This window comes from Amphiprion ocellaris, chromosome 16, assembly GCF_022539595.1.
Source record: "Amphiprion ocellaris isolate individual 3 ecotype Okinawa chromosome 16, ASM2253959v1, whole genome shotgun sequence".
In the NCBI taxonomy this organism is placed as follows: domain Eukaryota; kingdom Metazoa; phylum Chordata; class Actinopteri; family Pomacentridae; genus Amphiprion; species Amphiprion ocellaris.
This window is the reverse complement of record NC_072781.1, coordinates 15,850,588-15,877,804: the sequence shown is the minus strand read 5'-3', so window position 1 is coordinate 15,877,804 and position 27,217 is coordinate 15,850,588. Positions and strand designations below refer to the sequence as shown.

The 27,217-nt window shown below is 40.9% G+C and overlaps 1 protein-coding gene across 4 annotated transcripts in view; it reads left to right on the top strand.

Annotated features, from left to right (window-relative positions):
- The window catches only part of macrod2 (mono-ADP ribosylhydrolase 2), a 411,911-nt gene that overhangs the window by 307,562 nt on the left and 77,132 nt on the right, over positions 1-27,217 (top strand). For all 4 annotated transcript variants that reach the window (XM_055018437.1, XM_055018436.1, XM_055018435.1 and 1 more), the window contains exons 7-8: positions 3,325-3,355; positions 14,423-14,496. In XM_055018437.1, coding sequence (XP_054874412.1) covers positions 3,325-3,355; positions 14,423-14,496 — 105 coding nt within the window. The remainder of the gene's footprint in view (positions 1-3,324; positions 3,356-14,422; positions 14,497-27,217) is intronic.

The window sequence follows — 27,217 nt, the reverse complement described above, 5'->3', positions numbered from 1 at the left end:
GTGAAATGTAGAAAGAAAAGCAGGGATCACTGTATAACAGGTAGAGTATATCTCCCCTTTCCCACCTATACACTGGGAAAGTTACAGATAGTTTCCAAAATAAATCTAAATCAATCAATACCTGATTTGACCTGTCTGTGCTTTTAGCAGCTTGTATTTTCCTCAGAACGCTTGCATACAGTTTTTCTAGCTACTTGACAGGTAGGTTGTTCCAAAGCATCTTGGAGAACTTGCTACAGTTCTTCTGTGGATTCAGGCTGCTTCACTTGCGTCTGTCTCGTCATATAATCCTAGACTGACTCAATGATGGCTCCATGGGGGCAACACCATCTGTTGCAGGGCTCCTTGTTTTTCCTGTCACCAAACATAGTTCTTTGTGCCTCTGACTGCATGTTTGGGTTCGTTGTCAGGCAGCTGAATGGTCGTGGGACTGCCTTGGACTTGGATTGGACGCCTCCCTGATAGTGCCGAGTGATGGATAAGAATCCAAAGTGCCTAAAACTTTTGCCCAGTAATGTCTGCTTCCTTTCACTTTTCGCAATAAATGTCCTTTAAAAAAGTAAGTGCATGTGTCAGAGCAGTGTCAGATCTTGGCAGCATCCCATTAAGTGATTACTTGATGCATTTTCACACAAGCAGGATCGATACTCTTTAATGTATCAGCCAGGGAACTAATAAAAAGGATTTTAATTGATTATGCTGATGGTTTGTCATTGCCACAGCCTGTGATGTGTTCAGGTTTAGTTCCCGTCAGAGCAGAAGTTCAAGTTGAAGTGAAGTGACATTGTGGCCTTTCAGCTGAGAGATGATAACAAGGCTTCTGGCTCGAGATCAGTTTGGCAGCTGTTAGAAAATAATGCTCATCTTATCTGAAGACTAAATTAGTTTAACTTTCTCCTCATGCTTACAATGCTTAAAATGTATTCATCCTGCTGTAATAACATTGATTCTCATTTATATGAACTCTTGCCAAATGTACAACTGGTATAATTTTTTAGATTAAGATTTTCACTGACCAAAAATTCCAGGATGCTTCTAATAAATACACCTTTTTGCACACAGTTATTGAAAGTATTTTTGTCCAATATGATTCATTTATGTAATATTTTACTATTTTGCACCTCTAATCTCAATATGACCCTGTATATGCCATGATCTGAGCTTGGCACAGGGCTAAAAACAGCCATGCTTTTCCACGCCTCATCATCTGTGGTTTGTGTCAGACCCAGACAGTCATCTGGAAAGGTCAAAGCTATGGTAAAAGATTTAAATCACCCCACAGAAGAAGATTTACCTTGACAGGCAGAACCTGAAAACTGGTAAATAAGAATGCAAAGAGAGACTCATTCCTCTTCACTTAAACCAAGGACAAACAGACCGCTGCATTTCAAAGCAAGTGTCATAGGTCGTGATGCTTTAAAGAAAGGAAGGATGCATATTTGAACTGTTTTTTAATTAGTTGTTTTCTATGTGAATTATGCTTCCTGTTACTTGAAAAGACTCAAAGATTAGAGCCCCGACTGCTTGTTTATGTAATCGTCACACACAGAGACGTGTATTTGCTACCCTTCTCTTTCAGATCTATTAATTGTGGTTTTCTAAGTGAAGTGATCTTGGCATGCTTGCTAGCAACAGCATGTTTCTAAATACAACTTGACAGGGTCAGTGTGGAAAAACAAACTGTTGGGTTTAGTTTTGGCAGTGGGAGAATTTGACATATGGGTGTTATTCTTTGATGAATCTTTCTGGTGTTTTGTTGTTCTATATTCATCCAGTTACGTGAGCTGCGAGTGGAAACGTTTTCCTTTTTTTTTTCATTTGTCAACATTATTATATTAATGTTGTGGCCACGCCTTTTGATGAATGCAGGGACTAAAGCACATATTCAGCTTGTTTTGAGGACAAATGGGACCTTTGAAAAAAATCCTCTTCGCTTTACTGTTTATTAATATACTTAAAAAGATGAATGTGAAATAGGGAAGTTTACAGCGAGGCCTATGTATCATAATATATTAGCTCACAGAAGTAAAGAATAATGAAACTATTTTCAGCTATAAAGCCATGCTTGAATAATATGTCTGCTGCAAAGTGCTACAAAGCAAGAACTATTACAAGGTGGTTACTTTTTATAATCTTTTTGGAAAAGACATTCATAAATATATGTTGTTGTTTTTTTAATTCTTTACCTCATGGAAATATGCATATTTATGTTTTTTTTAACTTTTTTTCTGATCCTCTGCCTGTATGTTCTGTGTTTGTGTGTTCCTTTGCTTTGGTCGTAGGTGGGATTTTATTGATTACTGCTATTGAGCCCAATGTGGCAGCAATGACTGTGATTTTGTGGTTAGTTTTATCATCATGCACTGAAAAATCTCTTGCTGCGATGTCCTCGTTGTTGCTGAAACACAGCTGAGTCACTGTTGGCAGCTTGCATCAACTTCACACAGGATAAAATCTGTCCATCTATCTGTTTAGCTACCTTATCTTGCTATCTAAATGCCTTAAATTAAAGACAGATCAGCAGGCTGGCACAAAATGTGATGTGTGGACCGGCAGTGAGTAAGTTCCACACACATCAGTGGAACAGAATGTGTGCGTCTGTCTGGCAACAGGCTCCATCAGTCGGCCTCATTTAGATATTCATGTGCTGGAGGTTATTAATTCATGAGTCCGATCCACCTTTCCCTCAGGCAACATAAGCACACCACTGCTGTTATGGACATCAAGCACTAATAGGCAGTCTCGTTCACTGGTGCAACAGCCCATGCTGGAATTTTGTCCAGCGATGTCTTTAACACAGCAGTGTGATCACAATAATCCAATAAGCATGTGTGTAAATAGGAGTGTTCAAGTCCAGGGTGAATTTAATAGGTCTGTTTTTGGAAGAACAGTGCACTCTGTAAGTGTGTATTTGTTTTTATGTATTGTGCATGAGCGCTCGATTATGGCTTACAATATGATTCCACATTAGCTTTGCAAGGATTTGGGCAAATGGTGCTGTAAATTGCTCCTCTTGGGAATGAACAAGTGAAGCGGTAGATGTAAACAACAAACAAACCAAGGTAAACAATAGGTGTCCTCCAGTGGCTGCAGTTAAATGAAGATGTTATGCAATCGCTCAGTATTAGTTGATGATGTTTACATTTTTCAGCTGAAGATTTTTTTAAATTAGAGTTTGTTAAATAGAAATTAAAGTAGAATGTGTTTTTTTAATGGAAAGAAAAACACACTTTGCACATTCCAACAGGAGTTACTTTTCTATTGTTTCATTTTACTTAGATTGTATGATCATGCTTTGATTGTTGTTTCTCTTTTTCCCCACAGGCCTTCCCATGTATATCCACAGGCATCTATGGTAAGTTTTGTTTCTCCTGTCTTTTTTTTTTTTTTTAAAATAACTTTCTCTTTGTATTTTTTTTGCTTTTCATTCTAACTACATGTTTTTCATCTACACGCATTCCTTGCTTCATAATGCAGATATTCTTGGAGTGGGTGTATCATTTGAAATTGTGAACCAAGGGGAGAAATTATATACATAGATAAAAATACTAAACATACCAATAAGTTCATTTTATATAGGTTGCACCGAGACATAACCTCGTAGGTGAACAAAATGTAAACCCTGAACGTTGCTTCTTTGCCCTCAAGGGACCAAGCTGAATATCCTGCAAGGCATCGCTGGTAGAAACCAAGCGTGCTCATTACGCTTAAACAAAGTCAGGTGCCAAAGTTGTTGATATAATTAGGTTTTGCAGTTTTAAAGCCAAATGTTAGATGCAAGGAAATCTTTAGTTTCCCAGAGTGTACAGAAAATCTAAACTGCCTTGAATGAGAAGTGTTTCTTTTTCTCAGCATTACCCTGTCCAGTTAGTGCAATCCTCTGAATTTGCATGCAACTCTAATAATTGCAGCAGGGGCCAAATGTGTAAGGATAATTAATATGCTAATTTCTGTTGTCTCTAACTGACTATTAGTTAGCAGCAGTGTAGCTTTATAAAAGCAGTTGCAACCCTGATAAACTTGTGCATTATTTCAAATGACCTATATGCTTGTTTTGGGCACCACAGTGCTTTGCCATTGTTAAACTAAAAGCCTGTATAAGCCAATAATTCATTATCATGGGTCTGTAGTTGTTTAGACAGTCACCTCATGAGAGATGTTAGGTGCTTCTGATCACTCTCTAGAATCATATAACAGCCAAAATTAAGGCCATTTTACAAGACCTGGTGCTGCCAGTAGAGCAAACATTGTTCCCTCAAGATGTTTTAATATGCATGCGTGCACAAAAATGACAATGCTCTTGTGCCCCAGTGTAAAACAAATTTAAAACTGATTTCTTAAGCACCGAGTCTTTATGGCCTCAATGGAAAAAGAACACAAAACCAAAGGATTGAATCTTCCAGAGCCAAAGCTGTATTTTCTTTTCTTAAGATACTGTTTTACATAATGTTGGCCTTACACATTGTATTTATGATATCCTGATAGACACCTCTGTAATGTGTTAAGGTTTTGTTCCAAAACAGGATTGTGATTCTTTTCAAAAATAAATGATAGCTTATTTACTAAGCCTCCTGCATCTTAATTCCATGGCTGCAATATTTTACATCACTGCCTGTTTTTCACTTAGCAAAGTACTTTCTAACATTGATGGTGTAAATGAGTGCAGTGACAGCTGAGCTATTTGAATACGCTTATTAAGACCTGATGCTGGGCTTTTTAAATGCAGAGATTTGGAGCTGATTTGCAAACTGTAAGTGAAGTGTCAGCAACCCACAGATTCTTATTTGTTTTTTATAAATATCACACATGGCACACAGCTTTGCCTAAGTGACTTACGTTGCTCCTTGTAGCTGGAAAATATCGCCACATCTACTGTCACTGATGCAACTACTAGCTCACCGCCCATTATGAAGAAAAACCTAAATCTGTTTATAAATTATAGGTGAAAATTAGTGACAGTTGAGCACCTGACTGGCTTGCTGTGCATTTCAACCACAGATAGCTTTAGTGCTGAAATATGTGCTTTCCTAGAAAATCTAGGGTGTAAAAGAGAGTGTGTGAACGTGTTTCACTGAAAAAAACAATATGAAGAAACCTGTAGACATATTTTGGAAAAGCAATCTTGCACTTTTCTTCCCTCAAGGATGAAGTATAGGAAGGCTATCTACTGAAAAAAGTTATTGATTCATAACATAACCCCAGACCTTGAACAGGAACATGCAATCTCCTAAACTTGTTTGTAAACCTCAATACTGATACCATATATGAAATCAGCTATATGCCAGATGTGTGGTGTAAATTTCATATAGCGTATGGTCCGTTATATATAGATTACATTTTAGTTTTTTGTTGTTTTTGATTTGGAACAGTACATACGGAATGAAAAAAATAACACATCTATCAGCCACTGGGGAACATCAAAAGAACCTCGTTGCTCACCCACATACTCAGTACCGTACGTCCCTGTGTGACAGTTTTTCTCTTTGAAAAGTCGCAACAATGTGATGCAATTTTCCAACCAAAGCCATCACTCTTCCTCCTTTATCAACCCGAGACTATAACTAACTGGCAGCTGTCACTAAGTCACCCGCTGAAATACTACACTCAAAGCACTGATTATAGAGCCTGACACACTCTGGCAGGTTAACCCTGCTGAGACCTCCCTGCACAGAGATAGATACATGCTTAGATATGACATAATCCAAGAGGCAAAGCAACCTGATACACAGTTTTGCATATACTTCGACACACACTTTACTACCAGTGTGTGTAGTAAGGTCTGCTTATAAATCAAAGATGTTTATAATTATGTACTGCGCACTGGATAGAACATTTCCCTCATGGGATATTGGACATTTTCCACCCATCACTTTTGCAATTCACACAGTTTATTGCACAACAGCTCCTCATCATTTCCTCTCTCCGTCTTTCTGTGCAATATTGTCTGTTTTCTGCCACCTATGCACGCATCTAAAAATGACTATTACTGAAGTGTTAATGATGAGAGGGCCTATAGATGTCATCTCACTTGAGTGATGCAACAGATTCTCTTTAATTAAACCAAATGATGGATGGAGAAAAATTCCAAAGTGTTGCTTTTAAAAGAGTTATTTTCAGTTTCTTGACATTTTTACAAGCTGAATTAAATATCATTAAAAAAATATCCGCTAATGGCTACACTCAGGTCTATTTTTCCAAAAAAAGCTCTATTGTTGCGACACAAAGGCAACCTGAATTCATGCATGTTTGTACTGTACACTGCTGCTGCTGCTGACGAGGACACTACTTATTGCCACTCACTGTGGTACCGTGTGCTGCATTGCCGATGGGAGCCCGTCATACCACTCCACCAGGAGCCCCCTCACATCAAAGGGATAGTCTGTGCAGAGCCAAGCATGCAGTGGAGGGGAGGAATTAAACTGCCTGTTCAATAAATAAACAGCTTAGCGCTTCCCATAACTGCATCTCCACAGAACAATACAGCTGATTAAGACTAAAGATCTTCACACAGCAGAGGGCAAATAGAGGAGGGACTTTCAAAGGAGCTACAGTACAGTACGATGCTGTGATGTTGTTCTCTATGACTCCTCCCTGTGCCCCCTGAGTACTGCCATATTCTGAAAGGGGCCCTGCTCTCTTGTCAAGAGTTTTGACATTTTATGTACATTTTAGATAACCTTTAAGGTCAGCTTCCATTTCAGCATTTAAGCCATTTAGTGTGAAAGTCACATCTTCCTCTTTCTGTCTGTCTGCCTGTGTGTGTTCTTTTCTTTTATCTCTCTCTGTCTCTGTAGAATACACATAGCGATAGTTATCGCTTTGTATATGTGTACATGGTCATGCTGTCAACTGCTATATGTATGCACATGTGCTTGACCCATTTCCACACTTGAATTGCTGCAAGAAAACAAATCCTGTGCCCCCAACATTGTGACAGAGAGGAATCAGGAACAAGTTATCCAGTGCTTTTGTGCAGAGAAAAATAGATTTGTCAGGAAAGCTAATGCTAATTGACACTCTCTCTCACGCCTCCATATTCCAGAAGACTCAGTCACCACTGACAGATGATGGCAGAACAGGGAGGTTGGGTGTAGTAGGGGTGCGCAGGGGGTACCTTAGACGCTTGGAAAGAAAAATGAGGGCTCACACTGCGCTGACAGTCCAATCCCTCAGTCCGGCCCATTAGCCACAACAGAATTTCTGCACCGATTGTGTGTCGGAGGTACCACCCATAAACAAACTGGTGCCCACCGTAGGCCACGAGGTCACCCAGCATGATAGAGGTTATTAAGTGCTGCTCCTGTTTGCACATCAATCACAGCCATGCGACCCGGGTTTAAATGGATTATTCCTTCCAAGGAGGAGACACCTCTCAATGTCTCACAGGATCAGTGCCAAGAGTCCAACTGCCTCAACTTAGAGAGGTCGTTTGCTCTTTTTGTACCCCTTCCCTTTCTCTTCTCATACATTCACTTGTCTCTTGTTGTCCTTTTTTCTCCCTCACATATATTTCTTATCGGTAAACACATAAGCAAAGCCATATACATCAAAATCCCATTTTAAAATGCATTGTGGACAATTTAGCCTTCTGAAGATCACATCTTACCCGGTGCTAAAAGTGCACTTTCCAACAGCCTTGTAAAGGGGTGCACAGATTAGAAGACATCTGCTAAGATCAATCTGTGCATGGAGCAGAGGGCTCGCTGGCACGATATGAAAGCAAGGACATGAACATTACAACTACTATTTGCCTGACAGATGCCATCACACACATGCATTTATAATCCTATCAAAACAATCAGAGGTGCTCAGCTCAGCCAAGCTGCTGCTCCTCTCTGGACAAATAACTCCCTGTTTACTGCTAACCCTCCACCTTTGGCTCATCTGTCTCTGTGACAGATCAGAGGATTGTTGACAAAGGAGTTTTAGCACTGACTGGTGGCTGTGGGAGATATGCGGATGTAATCCACCCAAGCTCTACTGGTATGTCCATGCTGCCATTCTGCTGTACTGTCCAGATCAAAGGTCTCAAGCCGCTAAGATTTTTTTCCTCTCTCCAGCATCTTGCGCTGGCTCTCTTCGTCCCTGTTGGGATTAAGAAGGTTGGAGACATTCATGGCACCTTATCTCTCAACAGCGATGGCTTGCTGCTAGCTTACCAGAGATAGCCAGGGCAAGTTCCCCCCTTCTCTTAAAACCTAGGGTTCACTACATGGAGCTTAGTCCAGCTGGGTTAGGTATTTCAGGGTACATAGGAGCAATATGCTGTATCAGTGGGCAACAGAGTGTGTGCTCAGAGGGAATAGGGGCTTCGTAGCCCATTTAACTGAGTCACACAGCGTGCATTGTACTCAACACTAGCCGTGCTCTACCATTTTCATGGATGATAAGCCAAATGTAAAAATACTTCCCACCCACAGGACAATAGATTTAGGCCTTTGCAAAACTTGGTTGAGCATTAAACTTTTGCATATCATACACTCCTCAGAATGTTTTTATAAAGGAAAATGTCAGGTGTTAATTTTAGCATGTAGGACAAAGCATGGTATCACCTATATGGAATGTTTCCAAGGAAGGTCATCATCTGTTGTGCCATGGAGACCGCTCTCTGTCTTCCCACCTCTTTTTCAGCCTCTCTTCCTCACATAGCACCCTCCCATCCCTCTTTGTCTCTGTCTCCTTCTGTGGGCTGCAAAGTCGGTCATGGTCACAGCCCTGCTGTCGTGTTCCCAGTGTTGGTGTAGGAGCAGCTCCGGGCCATTTGACACCCATGCTTTGGCGTCTAGAGTCCTGGGGCGCTACTCTGTCCTCCACCCTGGGTCACCTCACCTCTCCTCTGGGCCCTGATGGGGTGACAACCCTGTTCCCCCTTCGCTTTACAGATGAACACACAGCACTTCTGCCCTCAACTAGAGCAGCCCTCAACTGTGCTGCACTTAATGATTTCCTCCTGCTGCCCAATGTAACCGCAACCATCTAATCTACATTTTATTATATTGTGTTTAAATGATTCCACCCTGCCTGTCCGTGAAAACAGAGTGAAGATTATGTGTGCCCTGGTGATATTCTATTAAAAACAACAACAAAAAAGCTTCAAATGAAGAATTCCCTTTGAAACACGTGAAATAAATTGTAAGCAATGGTTATGAAAAGGCAGGATGCATTGGAAAACTTGTGAGACTAAATCGTTGTTGACCTTTCAAAAGCAGGTACACATTAGCATTGTCAACATTAGAATATGTTTTGGTTTGCTTTTTTTCTCAGGTAGATAGTATGTTTACTGGCATTTCAACGCCTGTAGTGAATACGCCAGTGCGACTTACCACAGCCTCGGGCTATATGCTGCTTCAAGGTACACAGCTCATCAAAATGAATAGTGAGTGCTGAGATATGAACCTGACCAACTACAACTGTGGAGAAAGAGAATAGGGCTGGCAACACAATTTCTGCCTCAAGGGTAGAAAAGCTGTGCTGTATATTTTTGAAGAATTCAGTCATATATGTTTAGCAATCTCAGGCCACATACCCTCACGGAAAATCTGTAGACAGTGTGCACAAACAGGAAGAAAAAGAACGACTGGAAATTACAAAGGCCTGAAATAACAGCAGGCTGTGGTGTTCTCCTCGCAGTATAAGCCCACTCAGGAGAAATAAAACTGGTGTCTGCAGTGTGTGTCTACAGCCTACCCATACATTTGCAAATAAAGAATGAGAATGTATCACAGCACAGGCATGTATTCGACTTGTTGACATCCTTTTGCTCACTTTCTCAGGTTATGCAGCTTCTCGACACAGAAAAACACCTTAGCTACACAAGGTTTTTTGTGAAAGTTGACTCTGAAAGTTAAGTTAAAATAAATTTAGGATATGAAAGAGCTGCCATGCTGGCAAAAGTCAGAGCAATGGGCTCGCTTGTTCTTGAAGCCAAAATTTCCCCTAAGGCAGAGTACACATTTATATTTTTTTCCCTATGTTACAGTTCAGTGGATATTTTTGAACATGAACTTCTCCCTCAAACTTTCACAGAGTCAAGGCAGAGTTGTCTGTGGTGTAGAATGCAAACGTTTTTCATTAAGAATGAGTAACTTGGTGTGCTTTAGAGCTTTGATATCCAACAGAATGGCTTTTCTCTGAATTTCAGTTTTGTATAAAAGACATAAAACCATCTTTCTAGGCACCTGGAGTCTGGTGCGAGTCTTAATAAAGGTGGTTTTGCATACGACTAATAGATGGGCAGAGACCCTGTCTCTTGGTTGCATCAGAGATTAGAGCGGGTTCTTTTTTCTTCATATTAACAACGGCCTACATGCCCAAGATCATAGGAATAAAATATGTGAATTCTGTTTCAAGATGAATCTTTCCTTTGGCGTAGCTCACTGGACATGGATGAAAATGTATCTTTAAAAGGGAAATTAAATCAAGTCATCTCTCTCATATAATTTAATGATGCTTTTTAATTTGGCTTAAAATTAGTCAAAGGGATGAAATGATTGAATGGACACTAGCTGAAAAGATGTGCCTTGCAGTCTTCTGCGGTCAGATTCACTGATTATCTAACTTGCTTCTCTCCGACCCCAATTCCAATTTGTTGTGGGCACTGAACCTATACCTGGTATTGACGTCAACATTGTTGGCTGTACTATGCAAATGTTATATAATCATTGTGCCACTGTACACCTTTGTTCGCATGGCATGTGCCATAGTTCCCCCACCCACCCACCCACCCTCCTCCCCTCTGGATGCTCTGCCTGGTGATGAAGTAGAGGAGCCTTCAGCAGAAATAACACTGCACCACCTGAGCCCTCATCAGTGGCGCTGCGCTGCACATATCCCATCAGTGCAGCTCACTAAGACAAATCTCTCTGAGCCGGCCATATTCCCAGAGAGAGCCAAGCCGAGCCAAGCAGTGCAGGGACCCTGGAGGGCCCACCATCACAGTGCCTGATGCCAGCTCCCCGCCACCTGACGGATTGGCTTTTACCGAACCCTCCACACATGGAAAATCATTGTAATGGAAAAGAATAAGAAGGAGGTTTTGAGAAGATGTTGAAGTAAAGTACTGAACTTCTTCATTTTGTGTGTACTTGAGCATATAAAAGAGTCGATTCACTCAATCCTGTTCTGAACATCATTTAGAAAGTGGATTGTGTCAACAGCTCTAGGAGCCAAGCAGGGTGGTGGAGCTGTGGGCGGGGAGTATTTTATTATATCTGTTCACAATATAAACATACTGGGACAAGCTGACAGGGACAGAGAGGTGAAGAGAGAGGAGGTGAGGAAAGTTAAAAGTGGTGGATACCGTGGAGGAGACAAATGATGTGAGAGAGCTGCTGATGCACTCGAACTGCTGCTGTTGACCTTGTGCCATTGATGTTACTGTCAAGCAGGGTTCTTCTGCCAAGCTGCCCCCAGCTGCTCTAACACCTTTTTCCAGCTTTCCGTCTAACTCTGTCTGTCAACTCTTTTGCAGCATTGTTTGTATCTGTCATTCTATTTCCCTGTTACCTTTTCTTTCTTCTCCAGATCCCCTCTTTTCACCTCTCTCTCTCTGTCCTTTTTTCAGCTCTGCTATGATTAATAGGTCTAGCTCTCAAATCAATAGGGCATTTGTAGGAACTTCACTCTGAATAGATTAAATGTACCCAGTGCCATCCACTCACTTACGGTGACCAGAATTTTCTATTATGATATAAACCTGTTTTTAGCAAGAAATCTGATGTTCCTCTGAGGGCACAGAGGCAGGTCCTCATATCTCTAACAATTTACTTGTTTCCTTTGTTTGTGTGCTTACTTCTCTGACACTCTCGTTATGTGTGCTCGTTCTAAACAGCAGGTCCAATCTCATGGGATCTGTTTTCCTCAGCTTTCTCGTCTTCTGCACATCTGTTTGCCTATGTTACTTGATGTGCGAGTTGGAGTGTCGGTACACCTGCATAGGTGTGGAAACAGCTATTCAAAAAGGGAACATCAGCAGAAAAAGTGACATCATCGTAAAGGTTAAGTGTGCTTGGGAGACAGAAGGAATCAGGTGACCTGCAGAGCAATTTGGCATTGTGGATTAGGTTCTGAGCACACAGCTCATGGGACAGCTTCTGAAGGACAGGAGCAGTGAACAGGCTGTGCACTGTCTGCAGACGCTGCCTAACTCAGGCATAGGAGCAGACTGACTGTCACTGCTGGCTGGTATGCCGCTCACATCTTGCTTCACCCTGAGCTTGAACAGGAGCTCAGCCAGGGCTCGGCAGCACCTCAGCCCCTCTTCTCTCCTCACTATAACTCCTGTCAAGCTGAGAAAGGGGAGGAGAAGAAAAACAGAAAGAAAGAAAGAAAGAGAGAGACATCAACAGTAGTCAGATAGGTGAATGTGAGGGGCATAACACTATATACAGTATATCTTGACTGTCAAGGCAGTTGGTTGTAGAGCATTTAGAGCGTAGTTATAGCGAGGCTTTGACAGCAGGTGGTCTGAGTGAGAGATGAAAGAATTCAGGAAATGTAGGTTTAAAGCTTCGTGGCTTTTCATTTTTCTTTACATCCGCTTTAAAGGATAGAGGTCGTTGCGGTACTTGTAAGGCTGTTTCATAGGTCATAGAATGTTATAGCTGTGGCAATGACCCAGGAAAGGAAAATATTTGAAAATGTGACCCATGCAATAACCAACAGGTTGCAATTGTGGCGTTGCCCTTGTATCAGTTGATATGTGTTGAAATTGAGGTCTTGACCTCCGTGGTTAGAAGAAGAGACTGTCTGCTGCAACCTGTGGTCCCTTATGGGGGTCAGGGGTTATAAAATGGATGAGAGTCCAGTTTTGAATCCTGAACTGGGTCACCGTGACTGAGAAAATAGGCCATGTTTGTTTGTTGGCTTCTGGTCTTCACTTTGCATAGGGCACACGGCGTTAAGGTTGTACTTGCAGGGCAACTTCTAACTACCTTGAGGGTTTGTGCAGAGGCTTCAGAGTAAAGTGCTTGTGTCAAGTGTTGTGAAAGGCACCGAAAACCAAACTATAATTACTTTGAAATGAAGAGAGCTGAAATGCAACTCTGTAACAGATTGTCAGCTCTTTTGCTAATGGCATACTCTTCAGCTGTTAGCTAGACTGGCCTCAAAAGTCAGTTAGTCACTGTAAGTTTTTTTTTTTTTTTTTTTTTTTTTGTCTTGGAAAGTTCTCTACAGTGGAAGCAAAGGATGATGAGATCGGCATCCAGCTGAGATTTCCCTGAAATAGTTTTGCATAACCAGACTGTTCTGCAGCACTGAATGGTCTATCTGTGCTTTATTATTAATAATGTAACAGGGGGAAAAATCTATGGCTTGTTTGTATTTATTTAAACCAATCCAGTAACCAATGGAATCAAGTAAAGGATGTAGCTACTGTGTTACTTCAAAATAGCGACAGGAAGGAATGTTTGTTGGAACAGAGTATTAATTTCATTGAGATGGCTAATTCACTGGGGAAACAATATCTTACAAAACTTGAAATTTTCGGTGTGGCGGGATATTAGATTGTTGTTATTGTTTCCCATTGTGAAGGGTATTTTCAAACTGTAACATGTAGATAGCAGGAGAGGAGAAATATCTGCAATCTACATCTGGTAAAACTATTGCTCAGCTGGCCTCATTAAAAAGTTAATCAAATCACAGCTTTTCCTTTTCCATCAATACATTGTGTTTAACACATTGTTAGGGTTCCACTGCTGGCATCACTGCTGTGATTTGTATGGTGGTTTGTTACACTGATTTTTTGCGATTCTAACTTCACTGCATATTCAGTCTGGCAAGCTGATAAAATACAGTAGGTTAGTGTGAATAATCACACATCTGAGTGTAGTTTTCTAATAAAAACAAAACATTAAGCAGTTCTACTTGAGGTGGTCATGATGTGTGTGTGTGTGTGTGTGTGTGTGTGTGCGTGTGTGTGTTTGTGTGTGTGTATGTATGTATGTATATATGCTGTATATATATGTGTGTATATATATATATATATATATATATATATATATATATATATATATACGCACGCACGCACACACACACATACATACACACCTACACACACACACACACACACACACACACACACACACATACACACCTACACACACACACACACACACACACACACACACACACACACACACAAATGCATATATGTGGCATGTATACACACTTGCCACCGAAATATGTCTCTTTGTGTTTTCACATCACTATGCATCTGGCAACACACGTCTACTGCAGTTTATCAGAGAGCTGGTCTCATCTACCAGAGACAAGCAGCTTGTGCTGCTTCTCATTGATTTAGCAGAAATGCTGTTACCTGTGGAGATATCAGTTTGTGTGTCTGTTTGCTTGTCTGTTTTTGTCTCCCTCTGGCATCTGCATGTTGGATACAAGTGGTATTGACCCTGTTCTTTCTCTCTAGGCTTTCCCAATGAGCCTGCAGCTGACATTGCTCTGAACACGGTAAAGAGCTGGATCGAAGAGAATCCTGATAAGGTAGGACATGCCAGCATAATGCATGTTCAAAACAAATAGCTGCCAATCTGAAGCCACTTATCCATGTGTGAAGGCGCTATCTATTTTGCGCTTTTGTTGATTTGCTCTGAGCGGAGATGATTGGACCACAGCAGAAGCACAAAACCCTAATTGTCATGCATCTCAGCATCAGACAGACATCTTATCCACCTGCCTTGCTTGATCAACCACTAAGTTTGTGGTCTGCATGCATATCAAATTATAAAGCAGTCGGACACTAATCAGGCCTTAAATGGTCTGTTGACTGTTTAATTGGTCCATTCTGGTGAGAGCTATTAAACCCAGAAGAACATAAACACATAAGATTAAATAATTTCAAATTGTTTTTTTTTTTTTGTATTAGCTAAATTATAATTATGACTTCCAAGGACTGAAGTCTTAACTATCCAGTCATTCATGATCAGATCTGGATTGCCACAGCATATTTGGTGGAAAACACAAACACAATCATTTCAACTGACAACCACAAGGAATGACGTAACCTAACAGCCAGATGATCCTCTTCAATTTTATCTATTAGGCAAAATAATCATCATTCGAAATGACCACTGGAAAACACAATATTTTAGACTCAACTACAGGAAACTGAAATGGATGTGAATATTTTCATTTCAACACCGCTTTCTTTGAAGAGCTACTTTCTGCAGATCTTCAGCACAGAGATCATTTTTCTGCAGACACTGAGAAAAACAAACACTGATGTGCTAGTTGACAGAACTATCGTTTCCTGCTAGTTTCTGTGCTGCATCGCTTTGAAGTCAGATTAGAACTGATTATCGAGCAATACTCTGAAGCTGTCAAAGTTGGGAAATTTTTTATTCTTCATGGTATTATTTTGTAATGTGTTAGCACTAATTAACAGGGTCAAACTCCATGACAAACTGTTGTGATGACTAAATTAAAGCTTGAACAAACTAAAACAAGCAATTACGAGTTAGTTACATGAGGCTTTTATAACAGCACTTTTCTATCCATCATGACTTTTTTGTCTGCTTATGATGATAGAATTTTGTCTGGTTGTCAGGAGGCTGTTTAAGGCGTTACAAAACATTTATCAGTTTTTGCATCAGTGAGTGATGCTAACCTTCAAGGGTCATCTGTGTTTACTGTGTGCTGTTTTTATCTGTCACTGTGGATTGAGGTGTTTTATAAAGCTCACAGCTTGATGTGCTACAGCGTCCCTCAGCTGGATGTTGTGAACAGGCAGCCAAATGATACAGTTAGATTACTTTGCTGTTAATGTGCTATGTTTGCAGTGCTCATTCTCTGCCCGATGGTCCCTGTAACATGTAGTTGGGGAATCCATCAACTCTCTGGCACGGAGAAGGTTTCATATAGCTTATTGCTGTCTGTAAATAACAAGCTAATGTGCAAAGCTGACTTTTGTAGCTGTGTTGTTCCACATCCGAGGTTGCTGCTTGCTGTACAGAGACTGCACTGTCACTCACAACGCGTTATTTTGTGATGCATCGACTGATAACCATCTCTGGTGTGGGGGGATCAAGTGAAAAATTTTACAATTCATGGAGAGGGGCAGACATCTGTGGAGGCTTCCCCAAACACTGTTTGGCAAAGCTCCACCAGCACAAGCAGTGGATCGTCAACTCTAACTAAACCAAGAGTGATAAGCTTTTAACGAGATTAGAGAGAATAAAGTGATACATTCTACCCAGAAGCACAGCAGTATTTTATTACATTGGAAAGTGTTCCAGTCAAACCACAGGATAACATATGAGCAGGAGGTCTTCCCTCCAATCTTCAACTCATTAACCATTGCTTAGTGCTTTGTTACTCTTGGTACATCCCAAAACAGATTTTAATACATGATGTTAAAATATCCTTTTTGAGTAATTATGTCAGTTTAGCTTTAACCAGATAGAATAGAAAATTCAAGCAGAATTCAAACAAGCATCTAATGGAATTTAATAATGCCTGGAGGAATGGCACGATGCCTCCAGTGTTAGCTCTGTTAGCATTTTTTGCACATTAAATGTTAAAATTAATACTCCTGGCTTTGTCGGATATATTCCATAATATAATTTATCATTGCAGCTTGACTCGATTGACACTCTGAGTGTCAACATGATTGATAACTGACATGATTGTGTTTTTCTATGTCAACTTTTGAGAAAATTATAAGCTGACAGTTGTTTACTGCACAGAGCCTAAGAATTTATAAAGACTTTCTGAATAGAAGCCCTAAGTGTACAGTATTGTGCAAGTTGTTGTACACATTGGTGTTTTACTCATTTTCTCACTCTCTCTTCAAAGGCAATCACAAGGTGATGAGATGCAGCATGCAGTTTATCAAAAGTTCTGCCTTTCTACAGTTGCTCATATCACAGATTGAGCACAGCTTTGCAAAGATGCACTGAGAATGAGAGGTTTGAAGCCCAGTTTATCATGCATGGAACAATAGGGTTAGATTGCTCTGCTCACTCACCTTCAGCTCTGTGCATTCAGCCCCAAGGAGCTTGTGTTGTGGGCGTCCACAGAGACAAGTCATTTGAAGGCCATGATAAGGACCCTGCTTTGGGGAAGACATTGTGCTATTGTGGCTGAATGTTAGCACAATGGGCTGGCTGAGGATCTAACATATGAAGGGTGTCAGAGTACAGGCCACAGTCCCCCCAATCGCAGCCCTTTCCACAAACACACACTACAGCATGACAGCATTGTCTGTGCACATCTGGCTCTGTATGTGTACATGTGTGTTATCCAGTTGAGATACATTTGAATCTAGCAGGGTGTAGTCACCCGCACAGCCATTTGTCTGTAATTGCCCGCTGATTGAAATGTGCACACAAGAGGGTCTGAGGTCTGAGGATACTCTAACATCAAACAGCAAAAAGCTTTGTGTGTATAGTGTGTGTGCAAGACAGGACGAGAGAACAAAAAAACAAACAGGACGGTGTGTGATTGATTAGCAGTAAGTTTATCTCCCAGGCCAGCACAGTGTAGCCCTGATGCACTCGCCAGTGCACAAAAGGCCCCAATGCCAGCGTGAAATTCACTCTTAAAAGCACCTAGACTTCCATTGTGGAAGAATAAACAGCCTCGCTATGGTCAGGAAGAACAGATTCTTTAATCTACAGAGACTAGAGTGCATGAATGATCCTTCAGATCACAATAGATGAAAGAATAAGGGAGGTCAGCCTCTGCTTCCCTGTGTCCTCCACACGGATAAATGAAATAGAATATGTGGGTATGTATAAACAACAGACCAGAAGGCTCTAGTCTCTTCAAAAATGCATAAGGGGTTGCAGATACTGAGGCAGTGACAACACAACACAACCAGTTCTCCATATGGCATTGGAGCAGTTTCCTCCTGCTCACTTCACACATGCCTCTCCGCTCATCTGGCTTTGGTTTATTTCTCATTTTCAGATCTAATTAGGTTTAATTCAGGCTTACATAGGTTTAATCTGCAGATGAAAAATGTGGTCTGACACTTTATTTGGCTGCCACGGATGTGCTCTGGATGGCCAAGCTTTTTAATGAAGCGTTTCGAGGGCCCAGCAGCCCAGCATTACTGACACAGTCTGAGCACTTGAGACAGATTGAGAGTCTGTAATAAGCTCTGCTGCACTGGGCTGCTCAGGACAAAATTGATGTGTAGAGATTTCACCTTTCAACATCACTCTGGTTTGGGCTTTACTATTAAGCACTCCACTGTGCCAATGATGCTCCCCAAACAGGTGTTTACATCCCGTTTCCTTTTCTGTCAATGATCTGTTTACCTTAGTAGCATTTGTCATTTAAGACACCTGATAATAAATTCCATCCCAAGCCAAGGCTGGAGAGTTTGTGACAAATGTCAAGTGACTATTAGGAATAAATGCCATTTTTGAATGCTTTGTATGATTGTGTTTTTCTATGTGAGTGGATATCAGTTTAGGAGGCTGTCTGCATTTTGGCAGATGGAGCTATAACATGACAGCATTGAGGCATTTATTGTCATTCAGCTGAATAAGATGGATGGCTACCGTTACAATGACTTTATTGTGTGGCTCATCTTTAGAAAATGTGGATTTCATTTTTGTGTACTGCGACCACATATGTGCTGCTTGTTTATCCCCCACTGTACATGGTGGTTAAAATTATGATGAATTGCCTGAGAGGTTACAAAAAGACCTCCCCCTTTTTTAAGCCTGTTCCATTGGCTTCGTCCAGACAGTGTCATTTCAGTGCAAGGTTTATTTTATTGGTCTTTCAAAAAGGCTGAAGCAGAATACATGTTAATGTGACACATAATACTGTAATGAACAGCAAAATTGGAGCACTTTAGCATTAGAATGAACTTAAATCATTTTTTTGCATTTATTTGTGTACAACATTGTGTACAACAACAGATTTCTTTTGATAGCAATTTAATGTCATAGCAAATAAATTTTCATGGTGCATATTGACAGTTCCTTTTGGTGTGTTGCATTGCACTCACCTACATTTAAGGTTGTTAGAATCATCATACTGTTGAGCTCAGAAAAACATACTTAAATTACATTAAATAAAATCTGGGACCTGTAGTGGTACAAAGGACAAACCAGTGCAACATTTGTATTTTATTATTGGACCTTATCATCAATAAGTTGCTCAAACAGACCGTTATTTTCTTGAATAATTGCTCAATAATGTAAGAAAATTGTACAGCAAAATTCCAGTCACAATGTCCTGAAGTTCCTGCTTTTGCAGACCAACATTTAAAGATTTATAGTTAGTTACCAAGTTACCTTGGTTACCTGGTGACTGTTACTCAGTCTGTTAATGACCAGAGGTTTCTTCATTCTTTTCATTTATTTCCCTATTAGTAGTGCTATTTTCTTGTACACATTTAATTTCCTTTCTTTTATACATTTATACACTGAATAACCACAACATGAAAACCACCAGCCTAATATTAGCTTTTGTCATGCCGCTAAAACAGCTCTGCCTTGTCAAAGTCTGGACTCTGCAGACCTCTGAAGGCATCTTGTAGTATCAGGCAGTAAGACTTTAGCAGATAGATCCTTCCTGTTGCAAGGTGGAGCCTCCATGGATCGAACTTGTTTTTCCAGAACATCCTGCAGATGCTTGATGGGATTGAAATCTGGGGAATTTGAAGGCCAAGTCAACATTGTGAACTCTTTGTCCTGTTCCTCAAACCATGCTGAACAGTTTTTACAGTATGGTGGGGGGCATTGTGCTGCTGGAGAAGGCCACTGTCATCAGGGAATACTGCAGCTGTGACTGTGTGTACGTGGTCTGCAACAATGCTTGGTAGATGGTACGTGTCAAAGTAACATTCATAGGAATTCCAGCACAGAAGGACCGAAGATGTCTTAGCAGAACAGTAACCAGAGCATCACACTGCTTCTGCCAACTTGCCTTCTTCCCATAGGGCATCCTACAGACATCTGCAGCAACACAGTCCCATATACAACAAGCTGCACTGTGTTTTGTGAAACCTTTCCAGCATAGCCACCTTTGTGTTTTTTTTAGTAATTTCTGCAGCAGTAGGACTACATGAGTAGTCCTACTGCTAGTCCCCAGCCTCCACTCCAAACACAAATCACTGAGCCTTGGGCACCCATGACCCTGTCACATGTTTACTGGTTGTCCTTCCTTTGACAGCTTTTAGTAGCTGCTAACCTGTCTAGCAACCACTGGGAACAATCCAAAAGACCTCCTGTTTTGGAGATGCTCTGCCCCAGTCGTCTAGGCATCGCAATTTTGCCCTTGTCAAAGTGACTCAGATCCTTACACTTGCCTATTTATACTGGTTCTAGCACATCAACTTCAAGAAGTCAGTGCTGTTTGATGAGCTGATGAATGTTATTAACTTCAAATGCCAATGGTTCTATTGTTGTGAGTGATTGGTGTATATTTCTTCTCTTACAAATAGTACATAGAGGTCTGAAAAAATCAAGCCGACCAAAACGTGTTTAGTTTACCTCAGCTAAACCCATACAGTTTCAGGTTTCAATTTAAATGAGACTATGGACTGAAAACTCCAGTAAGTTCGACTGAGAGTGATGAAAGAAGCCCTCCACAGGAAAATTCTTTGAGAAATAAAAGCTACTGGAACAGAATCTACCACTAAGTAGGGTGGTACTTCAGCTCTCTCTTGCTGCATTGCCTCTTCATGGTGTTTTTATTGTCTAGTATCCAGTGGAAAGTCTTTGCCAAGTGTTGCATCTGTAGTCAAGAGGGGCACAAATTTGCGGTGCGCATGCCTTGAGGATGCTGATGTGCCACTGATGGTTTGTGCAACTGGCATGGTGTTCAAAGCCAGAACTGGTCTTTTGAAGCAGTGTCTAGCCCTTTTGAATTGTTTGCTGTGATTGAGGGCATGAGGGAGATATGACCCGATCAGGAGCCTAGAGTATGACTAAACTCTCGATTCTGCATCCTCATCCTATACTGTCTTGTGTGGATGGAGATGCATAGTTTGACCTATGAGAATTGTATTCTCTCTTCAGCCTTTCTGTCAAGCACCTGCATGTTTGGCAGTAGAGATGCTTGAAAGAGAGTGTATGAATGCCTTATTAGTTTTCTCTCCCAGAGAATTACTTTTCTGGCACCAGTGCTAATTCATACCATGTAGTCTAATACATTAGTGGCAGCCATTTGGCCCAAGGCAGTAGAATGGGGCTTTTATGGCTTTTATGATGTGAGGATTTTATTATCTGGCTCACTCTGGATAATATGATGTGTGCTCTTTGATTCCCTTGACCTCAGGTTGGTGTAGTTAAATACTACTAGTTCAATGTTTAAATAGATTTAAGATGATTGATCCAGTTCTTGAATTGTCACTAGTGACAGTGGTTTCTTAAACGTTTAACTTTTAGCTCTGTTATGTTATCCTTGGAGGGAAAAGCAGTTTTGATTAAGTGCTCATGCTGTCAGAGATAAAGAAAAGTTTATCACAAGCAGCAAATGCTACAGTATTTTCAGTGTTTATCTGAATGGTCTGATTGAGCTCTTGCCTTCAGAGAGAAATCCTTTCTGCTCGAATGGGGATTAAGCCTATCGTCTCTATCTGTGTCCAAAGACCAAGGTGTTGCTTTACTCCTGGTAATTGTCGAATGATCACCTTATTCTCTAATTGAAGCTGACTGTGAGTCTTCTGCTCCGAGGAAGATTACTATTGAATGCTCTGTTCATGTTCTGCTGCCACTTAGAATGAAAAGAATTAATAAAAGAATAAATAAAACTCCACTTGCAGAATTGATTACATCGCTCTCAGAGGGTAATTGAAAAGTTGTTTGTGATAACAAGGTAGAGTACTAAAATAAAGCTATGAATATAATCGCTATGGGTGTTATTGAGGATTACAGAACTAACTGACAAATACCAAACACCTTGTGAAATAATTTAAAGTCTTCTTGGGTAATACAGATTTCTGGCATTAGTTTAGAACAATGTTAAACACTTTATTCATGGTGAGAAAGACCTTGATGTTTAGTTGTATAGTTGTAAGGAACTGCTGTCTCTCATACGCAGGTACTCTTGTACACATGCCCGGAGCCCACCAATAAGCACAGCCCACCGCATTCTGACACATGGACACAAAGATATGATGCCCTCCAAGTTCAGCTCTCTCTGTTCCTGTAGATACTGTAGTCCCACTCCATGCTTACTGTGCTGGAACAAGCTATCTTAATGACATGCTAATTGATTTAGTGTAGCACAGATAGCAGTAGGCTGGCACACCGTGATAAAGCAAGAGTGGGTCGAGCTATTGGTTCAGAAGGGGACAGGAGACTCATCAAACTCCAGCTAGCTCATTCACTCTGTTTGAACACAATTTTACACTGCGGTACCCCACGCTGAAGCATGGAGACCTTTACTGCAGAGGTGTTTTGTATGTGTATGTGTGTGTGTTCACACTGTTTGGTGTATGCTCTTGTAAGTACACGACCCAGCAAGCTCGTGTTCGGACAGTCACAAGTTCAGACAACACACACACACACACACACACACACACACAAAAAATCTCTCTGCTGTGTTGTCACAAGAACACTCATCACAGACATTAATTATGTAGTCTATCTATGTCCTGCAGAAACAGATGAAGAACATTATGACCACTGCACTGTCCTCTTTTTCACTTGTGCTGATATTAAGCCATAAAGTCTGGGACACACACATAACCTTGGTTAGCATTGCCACTGTAATGAACTACTTACTGGTACTGCAAAAGAAAACTGTACACGCTTGTTTGTGAAGTGGATATGTACAGTGAAGTAGTGAAGTGTATCACTTACAAAAGAATAGTAAAGTGGTTTTCGCAATCGCATTGTATTATATCTGCAAACCGGTATCCAATCAGACTCATCGAAGTTACATCTAAAAATATAATATAAATAAAATCCTTTATCAAACAAATTAAAGTTTAGTTAGTTATGGTTTCAACTGACCAAACTTGGTAATGATAATGATAAATAATTTAATAAGCTTGAAGGTTTGAAGTTAATGGTAGACTGTATATCTTAGCATTGCAGTGTAATAACATTTTGTCTTTGGTATTCTGCAAGGAGCCACAGCAACAGTTGAAAATGTTCTGGCATTTGCAGGACAAATACTTATTAAACAAATTTTGTTGCAGCACAGGTTAGACACACCTTCCATTTACACAGTATGCAACATGATTACTAAATCACCAGATAGAGAAGGATGATTGTTGTGTAGTCAACAAGCCTGTCAAGGCATTTGCTGCAGTTTAACTATCTGTAGTCATCAGATTTACACACTTTCATGTGTCCCTACCAGTGTGTGACGTTCCACAAACAAAAGCACAAGTTATTTTATTTGCTGCTTGAAAAAATATCTCAAAAATGAAGCAGAAGATTGGTTGCATCCACCATTTAACATTTCAAGTGGTGTACTGCATAGTGTTCACTCACTGAAAGGTAAGAATCCAAAAAATGTTCAACCTTCTTCTAGAAATATTTGTAGCTACATGAGGTCACTGCTCTTCCATCATTCACAGTTGGTTATTATCCACCAGCCCATCAACAAACATGCTTTCAATTTGAATACTGTGCAGCACAACTGCTGTGTGTCTGTTTCTGTATGAGGAGCACATATGCAGGACTTCCCAGTGCTACCGATGTTGTAGGGTTGAGGCTTAGTTCAGGGAGGAAGGTGGAGACCACCGTAGTGATTACTTTGGCTGTTGCTGTGTGATTGCACAGTCTCTGGCATGTGATTAGGGGGAATGGGCCATATCTCTCACCATCTCAAAGGGGGATCAAATCAGCCTCAAAGCCTGGCTTCAGGCGGTGGTGCATTTGAAAGTCAATGTTTTATTTCTAAGCATAAATTACTTGATCCGGGGACTTTTTTGCCCAAGGTTGTATTCAGAAGTAAGGGTTGCCATAGTTAAAGGGGTGAAAGATGGTCTAACGTTTGCATATGTCATGTCACACATGTTCCCATCAAGTCCTTGAGGTTTAAATCTGCATGAGTTTTGAACATGGAAGATAATTATCAAATTGGCCACATAGAAATATTGTCTCAATGTTAATCACTTGTGTTTCCCTGATATTCCATTCAGTAACCTACATTAAAATCCAGTAAAAAACCAACAGTTTACAGAAAGCAACTCAAGATGAGACTTAAATGTTCATATTTCCAGTGAGGCTCAATTGATTCTGTGAACCGGAAAAGGGTGTCAATGCGCTTCAAAGTCGTGTTAAAGGTTGAACCGGTGGTTTAGTCTGAGTCATGCTGAGTTGTGAGGAGCTAATCCCCATGCAGTTTACCTTTTCTGACTGAGCTTTCTGTTGAGCTGCAGGAGGAGAGATGTTAAAAGCTTCAGGTCAGTGTGCATAATTACTAAGTGCAATTATGGTAAACCAAAGCCTTCACCTCCCCTCCGAATATTAGGTCTCTAAATTATGTCATTGTTTGACTGTTACCTTTTACATTACTGATGATCTTCACTGTGCTGATTGACAAGGGCATCTGTCTCTGTGGGGCTCAGCCAGCAAGGCTAGCACAGTAGGTGTGGTACATGTTGTAACTCAACAGGGTTGCAGAGATAAGTCTGGGCACTGAGGTCAGCTACGTGGTTAAGGATGGTGCCGGGGAGAGAGCAGGAGGCACAAGCTGTGTGTAGGCTGTAGGACCAGAATTTGGATAGTAATAGATTTAACGTGTAGCATCTCTACTGGCTGTTCTTTTCGTCCTAAGACTTCACACCTTATCTGAGGTGCTAAAGGAAACTGCAAAAAAGCCAGCCACATCCTTACAGCCCAACTTAGGCTGTATTAAATGTGTTTAGACCCTTTCATCACTGTGAATTGTAACATTAAGTGCAGGAAGGGAGATTGGTGAAGCTGTGGGCAGGGGTGACAAGGCCTCGAGACAACCAAGTGTGTTTATGCTGCATTACTATGCAAATGCAGAAATAATTAAGCAAAGCGGCTTATTTTTTCTGATGTTTATAAGGGCTGTGTATGTTAACAATGCGACCCAAGCTTGAACCTTCGTCACAGCTGTCTCCTCTTTACCTTGTGCAACGTTCCCGGACTGCACACTATCTGCTGGCCCGCTGTATCCTCAGGCTGTCTGAAGTAATCGGAGGAGGGCAGCTTTAATTGCTTGACCCTGGCAGGAAGCCAGGTGGTCTGGGATGGGTCATCACCTGCCCAGGGAAAGGTTGCCCCTCATTCTCTCATCATGCATCCTTCCCCTCCTTTTCTTTTCCTTCACCTTCTGCCACGACCAAACACCGGCAAGTTGCAGTTCATTCTCTCGAGGGGTACAGCAAAGTCACCCCAGCCAAATGCCCGTCTCATTTCCAAGCAGCCATGCATCTAGCCTCAAAGAGTAATAGCATTCCATTTGGAATAATAGCTTGGATTGGAATTGGGCCTGCCCACTTTACATAACCCTATTTCAGACAAAGGTCCCATTCCTATTACACAATGTCTGTCTCTATACCCTGGCATAAACATCTTAGAAGGTGCTGTTCCACAAAGGGAAGGGGTTTGTCTGACTTATGGCTGATTCATTCATCAAGCTCGTGCCAAGCCAATATCACACTGTCAGGAGGGAGCATGTGGCATTCTATCACCATGAGAGGCTGTGACAGAACAAGTCCCTTTCCATTACACTCTCTCAGGGCAATCTCTGATATTGCCTCTCTGCTCCTCAGTAATGTTGTATACTTCAGTTGTTTGCACTGGTTGATTCCATATTGTGTTTCCCCACGCTTCGACCTAATCAGTGTGAACCCAACCAAATTTGAGTATCACAATGTTAGTAATGTATTGAAGAGTACAAAGCTGCTCCTTTCATTTCTTGAAGTAACTGTAAGCTATAGCTATGTTGTATAATCGCTGTTAAGTCTAGGTTTCAGTATGAAACATCTTAAGATAAGATAAGATAAGATAAGATAAGATAAAGTTCTTTATTTCTCCCCACTCCAGGGGAAATTTACATTAATGGGGTAATAAACTGCATTTAAATTTCAAATCAATAAAAAGTCCTACATAAACTCTCACTCACCTGCTTTCTCAATACAGACACACTGCAGTTAAGGGCACAAGGTTCTTCGATTTGTAACTGCCCAAACTCCTCTTTCAGATTTAATAGGCTGACAAAGGATTTTCCCTCCTTATCCCAGTTATATTAAAGAAAACAGCTGATGCACCCAGCTTTTCCTATCACTCTGTATTCTCTGTTTCCTATTTTTTATTCAGAGGAGCCCGTTAAGAAGCTGTCGTCCTGTAGAGTGGTCCCCAGTACACCCCTGTGTTCTCCTCGCCTGGAGCACTGAATTACTATTTATGTGCTGAACTTTGACAGTACACCAGAGTCTGTCCCTGCTCAACCAGCATAGCTAAAGCAGTGCTGCTATGAGGTTTTTACTTTTCTTCTGCTTTTATTACTTCCTCTCGGCTGAACAAAAGTTGGACTGGAGTGGGGTACAGTAAAGTGTATGAAAACATGCTGTTGGGCTGCTTATCAGAGGCTCCTTCAATCTTTCCCCCGAGTTCCTTCTCTGAGCTTCGGCATTCTATAAATCTGGTGTCCAGTGTGAGCGTGTTTCTACAACTGGAACAAACCAATGGGATTTGCACCTGTTTTTTAATCACTGTTAACAGTCTCTCCTGACTGCTGAAATGAAAATGTACCCCTTCATGAAGTCATCGGATTAGATTTGTTCACAGTTAGGGGATAAAAAGCACTCTCACTCTGTAATGTGAACACCACAGATAGAGTTTTTCATAAGAGCTTTGATGGACATCAAATCTAATCTGAAGGATACAGAGCTAAAGTATTCTGGCAAATCTGGTACTATTTTCTGCCTTTGATGCACAGTAATTCTGCTTTCTCATCTGAAGAGGGCAAACCTCAAACTGAGCAGACAAGATTTTCTCAAAGAATGAGGTTATACTGCAGACATTCATTCTCCAATGGGAACTCTATTGATTATCTCATATGTCTGTCTGGCTCTGGGATTTTTCAGCACTTTCATGCCAGAGTTTTCTATCGGATATTTGTCCTTACGCGTAAAACCCAGAAAGTTCATGTCATAAGTTGAATGTCAATTGCCTTTTCCTCGTTGCTAGGAGGCATTAATGGAAAATAGCACAAAGCCAATTTTTTTTTCAAACTGTCATCAGCTTTTGAAATGTCACAAAAACAAAATGTGAATTAGTTTAATTCCACTCAGCTGCATTAAAGGCGT